The 14,939-nt window shown below is 39.1% G+C and overlaps 1 protein-coding gene across 1 annotated transcript in view; it reads right to left on the minus strand.

The window, feature by feature from the left end:
- The window catches only part of LOC126426724 (uncharacterized), a 92,174-nt gene extending 78,897 nt beyond the window's left edge, over positions 1-13,277 (minus strand). The window contains exons 1-2 of the mRNA XM_050088646.1: positions 13,225-13,277; positions 11,687-11,775 (exon numbers count right to left, since the gene is read on the minus strand). Of these exons, the coding sequence (XP_049944603.1) occupies positions 11,687-11,758 (72 nt within the window). The 5' untranslated portion in view covers positions 11,759-11,775; positions 13,225-13,277. The remainder of the gene's footprint in view (positions 1-11,686; positions 11,776-13,224) is intronic.
- Between the last annotated feature and the right edge of the window lie 1,662 nt (positions 13,278-14,939).

The raw sequence follows: 14,939 nt of genomic DNA on the forward strand, positions 1-14,939 counted from the left end.
GGAGCCACACTGGGTGGCGAGGAAAAGCAGTGCATTTCACAGGCAGTCGGTGTCTTGAAGCTGGACTGGAGGGCGATCCATGCAGGGCTCATGGGCAGCATGTGCTGCTTGGCCCAACTTTGTGCCACTATCATTATCACCATCACTACAATAAAACAATCTTCTTTCAATTGTGGTAAGTGCCATAGTCTGATCAGCCCCAACGTTATGATCACCACTCTAAAAGCTGGTATGTCCACCTTTGGCACAGATAACAGCAGGGAGACATTGTGGCATGGAAGCAACTAGGACTTGATAGATCATTTGAGGTAGTTGGCACATGTTATGTTAAATCACATCCCAGATGTGTTCGATCAGGGTCAGAGCTGGCATATTTGGTGGCCATCATATCAATTGGAACTCACCACTGTATTCCTCAAACCATTCCACCACTCATGGCCTTGTGAAATGGTGCATAGTTTTGATGAAAAATGCCACTGCCATTGCGAAATATGATCATCATGAAGGGGTGGACCTAACATGAACCATGGATCTTGTCACTGGTTTGGAGGCTTGTGTGGCTCAGCAATGCAGACAGCCATACCAAAGGTGAAACTGCAATGGAGGGGTATCTGCTGAGAGGCCAGACAAACATGTGGTTGCTGAAGGAGGGGCAGCAGCCTATACAGTAGTTGCAGGGGCAACTTTCAGGATGACTGATTAATTTGGCCTTTTAACATTAACCAGAATGGTTTTGCAGTGCTGATAGTGCCAACAGGTGAAAGCAAGGGGAAACTACAGCTATAAATTTTCCAGAGGGGATGCAGCTTTACTTTGTGATTAAATGATGAAAGCATCCTCATGGGTAAAATATTCCGAAGGTAAAATAGCACCCCATTCAAATCTCCAAGTGGTGATAACTCGGGACCAAGTTGTTATCAGGAGAAAGAAAACTGGCGTTCTACAGATTGGTGCATGGAATGTCAGATCTCTTAATTCAGCAGGTAGGTTAGAAAATTTAAAAAGGGAAATGGATAGGTTGAAGCTAGATATAGTGGGAATTAGTGAAGTTCTATGGCATGAGGAACAAGACTTCTCGTCAAATGAATACAGAATTATAAATAAAAATGAAATAGGGGTGATGGAGGTGTGGGTTTAATAATGGATAAAAGAAAAGGAGTGTGGGTAAGTTACTACAAACAGCATAGTGAATGCATTATTATAGTCAAGATGAACATGAAGCCCATGCCTACCACAGTAGTACAAATTTATATGCCAACTAGCTCCATGGATAATTAAACAATTGAAGGAATGTATGATGAGATAAAATTATTTAGACAGTGAAGGGAGACAAAAATTTAATAGTCATGGGGGAATGGAATTCGATAGTTGGAAAAGAGAAGGAAACGTAGTAGGTGAATATGGAATGTGAGTAAGGAATTAAAGAGGAAGCCATCTGATAGAATTTTGCACAGAGCATAACTTCATCATACATTGTGCTCAAAAGTATCCACACACCCCAAAAACATTAGTTTCTCATATAGATGCATTGTGCTGCCACCTACTGCAAGGTACTCCACATCAGGGACCTATGTAGTCATGAAAGAGCAGAATCGGGTGCTCTGCGTAACTCATGGACTTCGAATGTGGTCATGTGATAGGGTGTCACTTGTGTAATACATCTGTGTGAGAGATTTCCACACTCCGAAACATCCGTTGGTCCACTGTTTCCAATGTGATAGTGACACTGAAACATGGAGGGACACTTACAGCACAAAAGCGGATAGACCGATCTTGTCTGTCGACTGAGATACTGCCAACACTTAAAGAGGGTCGTAATGTGTAATAGGCAGACATCTATCCAGACCAACAGACAGGAATTGCACACTGCATCAGGATCAACTGCAAGTACTATGACAGTTAGGCAAGTGGTGAGGAAACTAATTTCATGGTCGAGCAGCTAATCAATTTTTTAGAGGAGCTTGAAATTTATGAAGCAAAAATCAGAGAACCAACTAAACTGCTTAACTAGCAAAATGACTGTGCCCAAAGCCTACTTTGCTTTATTTGACAATGTTTTACTCTAACCACTGCACGCCACTGTTATATATGGTGTGTTGGTAAGTTCACCTAGTACTGAGTGCATCACATATTTACTTAGTTTTCGTATGTTTTACGCATGACTAGTATCTTCTTGTTCCTTCCCTATTCATTTCATAGACTGCATTTATCAGATAATGTGGATCACCCATTGTTACAGAATTTTATCATTATTTTCTTGCAATGGAGTGCCGCATGGTACGAAGGGCCCTCTGCCGGTCACGTTCCTCCAACCACTTCCCGCCTGTGTGGAATACTGGCATTAGTGCTAACAGAGGGCACTGATTATGTGCAGCACTATGTTTTCTTTCATTTGTGGCTCCTTTAGCAATTTGTTTTATGGTTGTTTAATATTACCAGGTGCACTGTCACTGGTGTTCAATATTAACGTCATTATCTAGAATATTGGCACTTGAGCACATGTCAACCACTGTTTCTTAACTCTTGCTCTTTATAACAATATTACTTATGTCTTTTTTTACTGCTTTTTATTACTGTAATGCCTTTTATAAATTATAAGCTTATTACCGACTTCAACTATTGTATCCCGTTTATTTCTGCTGTTTCAATTAATTATTGAAAACTAGTGTATGCCAACATTAGCGACATCTGGTGACCTTACAACACAAACATCTTGTGGCTACTGTACAGCAGCTTGTTTTCAACAGTAGCACTACTGACAACATGACTCATGCATGTGATGTAATTTATATGTTACGGTATATTGATAATGTATTTGACGATGCTGGTGCTGATTTAACATTTAACGATGCTACTATGGCTGCAGTACATTAGGACTTTGTTTTTATGAAACAGGTATGCTTCTTCATATTTAAAGTGCAGAAATATGTCAGTAGTACTTTTCATTATGGTCTTTTTATTGTTTTTTTTTTTTAAGCTGTAGACAATCTGCGAGTATTTATGTTTTTCCCATTTTTTGCTGCAGATCTGATGGTCAAAAGTTTGTGACCATAGACATAAAGGAAACTTAGCCTAACTTTGTGTCGTGTTTTTCATGGAGGGGCTTGCACCGCTTATTGTTTTGTGTGGCACTATCACAGCACAGGCCTACATTGATGTTGTAAGCACCTTCTTGCTCCCCACTGTTGAAGAGCAATTTCGGGACGGCAATTGCTCCTTTCAACACAATCGATCACTTATTCACGATGCATGGCCTGTTGTGGAGTCGTTACATGACAATAACATTCCTGTAATGAAGTGGCCTTCATGGAGTCCTGACCTGAATCCTATACAACATCCTTGGAAAGTTTTGGAATGCCAGGCCTCACTGACCGACATTGATACCTCTTCTCAGTGCAGCACTCTGTGAAAAATGGGCTGCCGTTACCCAAGTAACATTCCAGCACCTGATTGAACGTATGCCCACAAAAGTAGAAGCTGTCATCAACGCGAAGGGTGGACGAACATCATATTGAATTCCAGCATTACTGATGGAGGGCACCACGAAATTTAAAGTCATTTTCAGCCTGGGGTCCAGATACTTTTGATCACATAGTGTAGCTAACACTTCGTTAAAGAATTATGGCAGAAGATTGTACACATGGAAGAGGTCTTGAGACACTGGAAGGTTTTAGATAGATTATGCAATGGTAAGACAGAGATTTAGGAATCAGGTTTTAAACTGTAAGACATTTCCAGGGGCAGATGTGGACTCTGACCGCAATTCATTGGTTGTGAACTGTGTATTGAAACTGAAGGAACTGCAAAATGGTAGGAATTTTAGGAGATGGGATCTGGATAAACTAAAAGAATCAGAGGCTGTGCAGTGTTTCAGAGAGCATTGGGACACCACTGACAAGAATATGGGAAAGAGACACAGTAGAAGAAGAAAGGGTAGCTTTGAGAGAATAGTGAAGGCAGCAGAGGGTCAAGTAGGTTAAAAGACAAGGGCTAGTAGAAATCCTTGGGTAACAGAAGAGAGATTGAATTTAATTGATGGAAGGAGAAAATATAAAAATGCAGTAAATGAAGCAGCCAAAAAGGAATACGAACATCTCAAAAATGATATCGACAGGAAATGCAAAATAGCAAAACAGGTATGGGTACAGAGCAAATTAAAGGATGTAGAGGCATATACGACTAGGGGCAAAATAGATACTGCCTACAGGAAAATTGAAGAGACCTTTGGAGAAAAGAGAACCACATAAGAGTATCAAGAGCTCAGGTGGAAAACCAGTTCCAACCAAAGAAGGGAAGGCAAAAAGGTGAAAGGAATATATAGAAGGTCTCTACAAGGGCAATGTACTTGCAGGCAATATTATGGAAATGGAAGAGGACGCAGATGAGGATGAAATAGGAAATATGATACTACATGATGAGTTTGACAAAGCACTCAAAAACCTTAGTTGAAAGAAGGCCCTGGGAGTAGACGGCATCCATTAGAACTACTGACAGCCTAGGGAGAGCCAGCCTTGACAAAACTCTACCATCTGGTGAGCAAGATGTACGAGACAAGCAAAATACTATCAGACTTCAAGCAGAATATAATTCCAATCCCAAAAAACACAGGTGTTGACAAGTCCGAAAATTACCGAACTATCAGTTTAATAAGTCCCAGGTGCAAAATACTAACACAAATTCTTTGCAGACAAATGAAAAAACCAGTAGATGCAGACCTCGGGGAAGATAAGTTTGGATTCCATAGAAATTTAGGAAAACATGAGGCAATATTGACCTACATTTCTAGCATTTGTAGACTTAGAAAAATGCTTTTGACAATATTGAATGGAATACTGTCTTCCAAATTCCAAAGGTGGCAGGGGTAAAATACAGGGAGCGGAAGGCTATTTATAATTTGTACAGAAACCAGATGGCAGAGTCGAGGGGCATGTAAGGGTAGCAGTGGTTGGGAAAGGACAGACAAGGTTGTAGCCTACCCTGATGATGTTTAATCTGTATATTGAGCAAGCAGTAAAGGAAACAAAAGAAAAATTTGGAGTAGGAACAATCCAAGGAGAAGAAATAAAAACTGAGGTTTGCAGAGGACGTAATTCTGTCAGAGACAGCAAAGGACCTGCAAGAGCACTTTAACGTAATGGACAGTGTCTTGGAAGGAGGATATAAGATGAACATCAACTAAAGCAAAGTGAGGATGATGGAAGGTAGTCTAATTAAATTAGATGATGCTTACGGAATTAGATTAGGAAATGAGACACTTAAAGTAGTAAAGGAGTTTTACTATCTGGGGGGCAAAATAACTGATGATGGTCATAGTAGAGAGGATATAAAATGTAGATTAGCAATGCCAAGTAAAGCCTTTCTGTCTGAAAGATATTTATTAACGTCGAGTTTAAATGTATGTGTCAGGAAGTATTTTCCGAAAGTATTTGTATGGAGTGTATCCATGTATGGAATTGAAACATGGATAATAAAGTGTTTAGACGAGAAGTTTTCGAAACATGGTGCTATAGAAGAATGCTGAAGATCAGATGGGTAGATCATGTAATTAATGAGGAGGTACCGAATAGAATTGGGGAGGAGAGCAATTTGTGGCACAATTTGACTAGAAGAAGGGATCAGTTGCGAGGGAATGTTCTGAAGTGTCAAGGGATCACCAATTTAGAATTGAAGGTAAGTTCGGAGGGTAAAAATCATAGTGGGAGACCAAGGCATCAATACATTAAACAGATTCAGGAGGATGTGGGTTGCATTAGTTACTCGGAGATGAAGAAGCTTGCACATGATAGAGTAGCATGGAGAGCTGCATTAAGGGGAGCCGGAGGTGGTCAAATCCAAAAAAATTACGATTTTTTTTGCTACCGAAAATTAATTGGAACATTCCTCTTTAACGTAAACTTTGAATTATTGTTCTACTCGCCCTAGAAGTGGAGTTATTACCATTTTCCCCCACGCCTGCAGAGGAAATTGGCGGCTGCTGAATGCATCTAACACCCTCTCTTGACTTCCTGGCGAACTGCTTGGGATTTTCTCGGCCTGTTACGCATACAGCGCCTTATGTTATGCATACAGCGAGTGTGCAAGGGTTGGCTACATTGTTTTGTTACAAGTGAAGCACTAAGAGCGTGGAACATCATCTCTTTGCTGTTTACCATTTCGAATTAGTTCAGTGTTGCGCCTGTTGTTGGTAGTATTATACTTCTTGTGTAAAGCATTGTTCCGGTTACAATGCCACGTTTTAATAACCGTGTATATAAGAGGAAGAATGTAGGGAAAAGAAAATTAACACTAATACCAAGTTGCGATACTACAATTGCTGAAACCGTGCGTTCTTCTGCTAAGCAACACATGGCCGGCCATAGCCATGTGACATCTTCTAGCAAGAAGCTGACTGGTGGAAGTGACAGATTTCGTGAATATGTTAGTGACAGTGATGATATTAACGAAGTACTGAATATTGGATTATTATCTTCTGTGCTGAAAGAAAGTGTTCTGTGCAAAATGTGTTCAAGTGTGGGAGTGGGACTAGAGATAACAAAGCAGTTTGGTTTAGCTTGTGAGATGAAGATAATCTGTGCATGTTGCAAGTATCAAGTGACTTTCTACAATTCACATGCCAGTCTCTTTGGTAAAAATGGACCATCTAGAGTGTTTGATGTGAATGTTCGACTTGTGTATGGTCTTCGATCCATTGGAAAATGGTCGGCTGCTGCTGGTAAACTTTTCTGGTATTATGAACTTGCCATCACCTCCAAGCAAATTTGGATACTACTGTGAACTGGTAGGATCCTCTGTTGAAGACCTGGCTTTGAAAACCATGAAGGAAGCAGTGGAGAAATGTGTAGAAATTAACAGTGGTTCTACAGATTTGGTAGTGGCATTAGATGGTTCCTGGCAAAAGAGGGGTCATAAATCCCTGAATGGGGTTGTAACTGCTGTATGTGGTGATAGTGCAAAGTGATAGATGTTGCAATATTATCAAAACATTGTAGGTGCAAAAATAAAATCAAAGGAGAGCACAGTGGAACCTGTGAGGCAAATTATAGTGGATCAAGTCTAGCAATGGAAGTGGATGGAGTGAAACAAATTTTTGAACGTTCAGTTCCCAGATACAACGTTAGGTACAAATACTACCTTGGGGATGGTGACTCCAAAGGTTTCAAGACTATAGAGGAACTGAAACCATATGGAAATGAATTTGTAGTTGAAAAGTTGGAATGCATTGGGCATGTGCAAAAGCGTATGTGTGCACGGCTTTGAAGGCTCAAACAAACTTTGGGTTCAAGTAAGCTCAGTGCTGGAAAGACAATAGGAGGGAGAGGCAGGCTTACTGATGAGGTGATTGAACGTCTACAGAGATACTATGGGTATGCTACAATGCAAAATGCTAGTAATGTTAGTGACATGCAAAAAGCAGTGTGGGCATTGTTCCTTCATACTGCCTCTTCCAATGAATACCCTCAACACAGCCTGTGCCCAAAAGATTCCTGGTGTAAATATAATGCAAAAAAGGACTATGATTACAAACATGGTTTGCCAGCAGCTGTGATAAATGCAATAAAACCAATTTTTCATGACTTAGCACAGCCAGAATTGTTACACAAATGTTTACACGGAAAGAAGCAGAATCCTAATGAGAGCGTAAACAATTTGATTTGGAAAGTGATTCATAAAAGGGTCTTTGTAAGCATAAAAACACTGCACTTTGGCATTTATGATGCAATAGCAACCTACAACCAAGGGAACAGTGTGAAGTTCTGAAGGCATTAGTATTTACAGCTGGGGTGAACACTGTGCGAGCACCAAGAAATATTGACAGAGAAAGGATAAGAGGAACAGAAAGAAGAGAAAGGCATATGATGTATGATGGAACAACAGGCCAGAAAAGAAGACGGAAGAGGAAGCTTTTGGAGGATGAAGAAGAAGACCCTGTTAATCCATCCTATAGTGCAGGAATGTATTGAGAAACTTTGATAGCCATTTCCTATAAATTAGAATTTTTCGAATATAGGGAACATTTTCTCAAAATCCACTGAAGCTAGAGAGATTAAATTTTTATACAGCACTCCTAGTGGTCAAACATTGTAACACAGCCATTTGGCAATATGTTCAGTAGTTTCATGTCAGTTTAATTATAAAGCAATTATTTGTAAAAAAATTTGCATCATTAATAAAAAAATAATTGGAAGGAAACCAGAAAATGTACTCCAAATTCCCTCTGTCATAACTGCAATACTAAACCACTCTATATGTAAAAAAATTCAAATTTTTCTATTTGGTAGTTTATTCATAAATGTTCCTCAAACTTAGTGATTTTAACATGGGCAGCATAGGCATCTCCGGCTCCCCTTAAACCAGTCTCAGGACTGAAGATCAAAACGATGACGTAAGAGGTGGATGTGGTTTGCAACCAGTTTACAATACTCCTTTTCTAACATAGTGCCTTGCACGAGCTCCAGTGAACCAATGGGTGCCCACATGGTCTTTTCCCAGAGTATAATGGAGGTCCTGCCAGTACAGGAGTAAAGGAACTGTTCCCTTTGTGGGTGATGGAAATGTACCCTCCCAAAGGCAGGACCATGCAGTGGTCTGCCATTGTGCCAAATCCAGCACCAATCTTTACATGTCTATTTCAGTTGAAGTTGTTGATGTCATGGCATTAACACTGGCACATTCGTGGGTCATCAGCTAACCAGACTCATCATTGTGTTTTGAGCATTGTGCATTCAGACACACTTTTACTTTGCCCAGCAATAAAGTCTGATGTTAGTTACACCATAGTTTGCTGCCTGCCTTGTTTTAACAGTCTGCCCAACCTATGATGTCTACCATCTGTCCTGACAGGTGCTTGCCCAACCCCCTAATGCCTGGACATGGTTTAACCTTTGTTTCACCCTGTGTTGAAGACAACTGCCACAACACTCCTCAAACACCCAACAAGCTGTTCAGCTTCCCAAATGCTCCTGCCAAGCCTTCCAGCCATCAAAATCTGCTCTCGGTCAGACTAAGATAGATTGTGTGCAGTCCCTATTTTACATCTGGTCAGCATGCTCATTGATACTCCATGCACCATGCGTGTGACTAGAAGACAAGGTTAGGTGCTATTGCCTGGATGAGTTTATATTGATAGCAAATCCACAGTCATAATGTTTTGGCTGATGTGTATATGGATGTAGTATTATGACTTCCAAATGGAGGCTAGGCAATAACAATGGAACCTTTCTGCAACATTCGAGGCAATTGTCAAATGCATCAATTTATTACAAGGGTCTATCAGAAAATAATGCCTCCAAATTTTTTATTCTGTTCTTTATATCAGTTAAAGTATTACTTGTCACGCATATTACTCTGTTGATGTTTCCACTTTTCTGAAAATATGCAGAACCCTCCAGCTGAAAAGCTTTGAATTACAGTGTGTAAGATGGGTGTGTTATTTAACCATGTTGACATGTGAAAAAATCCTCAAACAGCACTAATTCAAATAGTTCACACACACACACACACACACACACACACACACACACACACACACACACACACACACACACACACACACACGGGGCACCCTTTCCTTCAACATGACAACGCCAGACCATACACAACCTGCAACAGTCTGACACCTTTGATTCAATATTATTGATCCTCCGCAATAGTGTCCTGGCTTGATTCAATGAATTTTCAACTGTTTCCAAAGCCTAAAGAACACCTTCCAGGATAATAGTGATGTATTGGTGTGAGCAGAGGTGAGGCTGTGGAGCTATCAACAAAATCAAACATTCTACAGTAATGACACCAACAACCTGGTGTCTCATTGGGAGAAAGGTGTTCAGTGCCAGGGTGACTGTTTGAAATAAATATATAAACATTAAGAATAAAGGTGTAAAATGTTGTCAAAGTTTGTTTAAATTGAAATGCTTCAATAATTATCGAATAATTTTGAGCCTTTACTTCCCAGCATGTCATGCCCAAACTATACACCAATCAAAAATTAAGTTTTAATTAATTTGGCAAAGGTGTCTCAATTGATATAACATCTACATGCATCTCTTAAGGTCATAAGGAAGTTCAGTGCATCAACTAACTCAGCACACATTGTAAGAGAAGACTTATTGTGGGTAAAAGTTACAATCTAGGCACCATTTGGATTTTTTAGTAGACAGGCTGTGCTACTGGTCAATTTGCTACATCCTTTATTTGGCTTTCACATTTCTAGGCTTTGTCAGCTCACACCCACATTGCCACCTTTCAACCTAGGCTAGGCCTTGAGCTGCACTATGGGTCAGTCACCACAACCAATATTTCAAGGGGGGCTAAGCACCCCATTTTAACCTTCTAGCATTTGAATAGTTCTGTGGTTCAGGTCCAAGGTGAATGATTCTTCAAATTGCTTTTCATTCACATGCTGTGTGTTGTGCATACATATCATTCTATATGTCAAACAATCATTATGCCAGGGGTAAAAGCCAAAGCCTGAACTATGTTGGGTCTAACCAATCTTTTACTGTATTTAATAAAATTTAGTATATTTAATTTCTTATCATTTCCTCACGGTGATGGTTTAGGTCTACTGTACTGATACTTCTCATCAAATGAATTGCCGCACATAGTTTGTACAAACTATAATAAAACACTCACATATATTCAAATGCAAATGCATTAATGCTATCACAGTACTTCTGCAGTTGCACCCAAGATGGATGTTTAAACAGACTTGTTCAGCACAGATAGTTGAAAAGTAGTTTGTGTGATTGTCTCAGGACCCTCAGTTCTGGTTGGCAGAATAAAAATATTAATGGGACCAAGTGAATTTGTTTGCCTGCTGATAGCCAAATACCTTACAAACAGTTGCACTACATCAGATTCTAAGTGACATGTATATGTAAGATTATTGACAGCATTAACTAACAATCTGCCAGTTTCACAAACAATGTGTGTAACAATGTTCAGCAAACGCAGAAAGTGATTATGAATAAACCTATCAATATTTAATATGTAACCCCACTGCTTCATCAAAACTGCTGCCGACATACAAATTGATTCTGCACCTACCAGCTGTGTACCAATTTATGCTTCCAGGTGATATTTGTCTGAAATTTAACTTTAGTGCTGACAGTTCTACTTACACTTTGTTCACATATTCAAAATCAACACCTAATGTTAATAGTACTACAAAATGTACATCTCAGGTTGGTGACCATGCGAATGTGACTTTAAAGTTATTTACAATTAACGTATTTTACATCATCAATAAATAAATGACAATTCTCATTCCACACCACAATACACTGTAATAATGCATTAACTGCAGCCATACCATCTATAAATGTAATGGCACTTAACATTCACTATAGTTAGTTATTCTTAAGCTGCACATTAAGGTTGTCATTTAAAAGACATATCAGAGCAGAATATACCCACTTTATGGCAACCACCTTATCAGTGTAACTGGATTGTGCATTAAGGTTTTCCATGTTTACTGAACATTAAATTGAAACTCTTGCTCAGTTCTATGTGAGGTTTAATACAAGGCTTATTTCAAACTGTGCAACGTGTCATATTTAAGACAATGTTCATCAGTTTAGTAAACACAATTACTCGTTTCCAGCAGTATGACATGAATTTTATGTGTTCACACACTATACACATAAATTAATGAAACACAGTTAAGAAATATGAGTAAGCTACTCACCATGGAGTGTAACTCAATTTTTACTTCATCTGTTTCCTCTTTTTTTATCCACATAGTTGGGTACTGGTCCATGGCTTCAGTTCTACAGTCTGAAAAAGAAAAGCAATCAGATAAGAATAGGTGCACTCTGTTTCCATTGTTACCATGAGGTATCGCTCAAAGGCAGTATTTTCACTCATCTACTGCACGCAGTAGATGACTGATTACACAGGAAACAGATTCAAAGTGGCCGAGGAAAAGTGTGTTCAGTGATATAAGCTCATTTACATTTTTCATGTCATGAAGAGTGAGAACAATCAAAATAACATGCACTGGAAATGGAGTATTTACAGTTGCTACTGGTTCTTTGTAACACTGGCTTGTAGATACTGTCCTATGTGGCAGTTTTGGAAGATGTGTATTTTCTTGTGCATACACTAACTTCAGTATTACAAACAATCAAAACAGTCCATAGATCGAAGAGAAATTACTGGATAACAGCAAATATTTCATTGTACACTTTGTTCATTGTGTTATTTTCAGTCCAATAGGGACATGATGAAAATCTGGACATACAGATTGTTTATCAATGACTATGCATATTTAACATAGGTATTACTGAAACTATCTCCATCTGTATTCATTCACCGTTGTATACACAATTTACCATAAGCATCATTTTGGAATCTTAACCTGCTATTAAAGAAAACCATAAACATGTAACGTAGATTGCACACTGCAATGCGAAAGCTCTCATTTTTAATTACCATCAAGATTAAACACTGGTGAGTTTTTTCTTACGAAACTGATTTACTGAAACTACTTCCTACTAACTGTAACTATGATGAGTGATCTACTGAGTTCTGATGACATGTAATGATTTATGTTTGACGAATTACAGTTAATTTGTACCTCGTATTTCGCCAGTTCCTAAATTACAGTATTCTTACACAGTAGTCCATTAAAACCCACACACTACAACAAAATGGTATTTACACATGATTACACGAATATAACGACACGAATAATCAAAGCACAGTGAAAACTAACAAAATTCAACATAATTACAGCATTTCCTTTCATGTGAACTTGCTCAAACCATGAATTGAAAAAATGCTTACGTTAGCACTACAATCTGGCGCCGCTCTATGTCTACATCAGATCACAGCAAATTATCATCACGAACATTATGACACTAAGTCAACATAACCGCACTAACATAGCGAATGTTTGAACTTCACTGTCCGCCTTTTCCCGTCAGTCACGAAATACATGACGGAAATCATTGCATAGGCAAACTGCTCCTGACAACACATCATAATCTCAACCGTTTCTTTTATGAAGATACACGTAGCGACTTTACCGGACAGGCCAAAAATAGCAACCACTAATAAATCAGGTATTTGGCTGTTATGAACATAACCTGAAAAATTACGACATTCACACACCGTCATCAACTCAGCTGTTATTGTAATAGACATGAAATACCGTGTTAATTTACTCCCGGAACAATTTTTTCACTCAATCTTGTTTGCAGTTTATAAACGCTTATAAATTACCACGAGAATGTCTCACACAAATGTCCGCAAAGTCACGAGGTTGCAGCTGACTACACACTGACACCGGCTAAAACAAAGAACTTCCACCAAGACGAAGCTCTATACCGTGGGCTGAGAGACAAGCAGTAAGGTAGAAAGGGAAAGATAAAATGCGAAAATTAAATTCCATGGGATATTCTATCCCTTTGGTAAACCCTTATCGCTATTTTAGTACAACAACGAGATAACGTAAAATAGTTGTTACTGAAGGAATGCGTTTGAAAGTTTTTGGAATTTTAAATCTTCACTGTACTGTATGGGAAGCACTATTCTGAACATGGACATCACATCGTCGTAACTTTCCTTTGTTACAGGCAGGACGGGCATGCACAAAGTGCTTGACAGTGAGAACTTGTTGATTTTTCTTGTTAGAGTTATGAGCTCTAAACTACTCTTCAAAGTTTTCTTTAAATAGCGTAACAAATGGACGCTGTTTTATGATATTCCCATGCGAAGAAGAAAGGAAGATTAGATTTAACGTCCCATCGACATCAAGGTCATTAGAGACAGTTCACAAGCTCGGACTGTGTTAAGGATGGGGAAGGAAATCGGCCGTGCCGTTTGAAATGGAACACCCCAGCTTTTGCTTGGAGCTATTTAGGGATATCACGGAAAACCTTAATCTCTGTTCTCAGATACTGGACTGCACCATCGTTCTCCCAATTGCGAGTCCAGTGTGCTAACCACTGCACCATCTCCCTCGGTCTTAGCCACCTGACTAGTTTCTTGTTCACATCTTTCGAAACGGCAACATAGCGAATCATATGATACTGTCAATTGGTAATCTTTTCACGGGTTGTTTCACGAACAATATAAGGTTTGTCACCCCCTTCTCGCATATTCATCAATAGTATTCCAGTCAGCAGGCCAGTCCACTTTTACCAACTTTTTTAAAATTCTGTAGTGACTGCCAAATGCAATGAGGTACATTCCATTTCACTGTGATGAATAAACATCATTTTCAAATCAAGGAATTATAGGTTAGATTTTCCAGTGTCTTATTAATTCTAGGTTAGATATTTCCTGAAGAGCAGACGAGCACATTGCTGCAACAAATCTGTTTAGATTCTGTCCTGCACAACAATCACTAAAATGAGCTTTCCCGTTGCAGATAGAGCCTTCAACATCCATACAAATCTCGCTATCTCACATCTTCCTCGCTTTTCTTGTATTTCCGAGCACAGGAAACAGTCTTTTTGTTTTGACTGTTATTGTCTGTAAAATTAAAAACAAAAATCAGTCGCTGCTTATAAAACAAAGCACTGTTGATGGGATCAGTTGTTCTCAACAAAACCTTCTGGAAACAGAAGTTGCAGTTTACAAAAGTCCTATATAAGTTTTGGGCTCACTCCATCTCTTGTTTCATCTCCTGTCTGTTTCTAAAAGATGAGCATTATAATTAGGTGTAGGTGCTCCTTTAGTGACACCAGTGGTACTCTAGAGCATGTATAGACGCCACTTATCTTTTTTTGTGATGATGAATACAGATACTATAATCCTCTGAAACTTTCTTCCTGTAAATATGGTCTGTATGCACAGATTTGTACAGGGATCTCATGAGTATGATAAGTGACAAGCTTAGGAATTTTATTTTCTTTTTCCAGAGTGAACGTAGTATGACTGAGCCACTGAAAAACTCACAACTTGATTCCTCACACCATCTCAGATTTCTGGTG

This window comes from Schistocerca serialis, chromosome 11, assembly GCF_023864345.2.
Source record: "Schistocerca serialis cubense isolate TAMUIC-IGC-003099 chromosome 11, iqSchSeri2.2, whole genome shotgun sequence".
Taxonomy (NCBI): Eukaryota; Metazoa; Arthropoda; class Insecta; order Orthoptera; family Acrididae; genus Schistocerca; species Schistocerca serialis.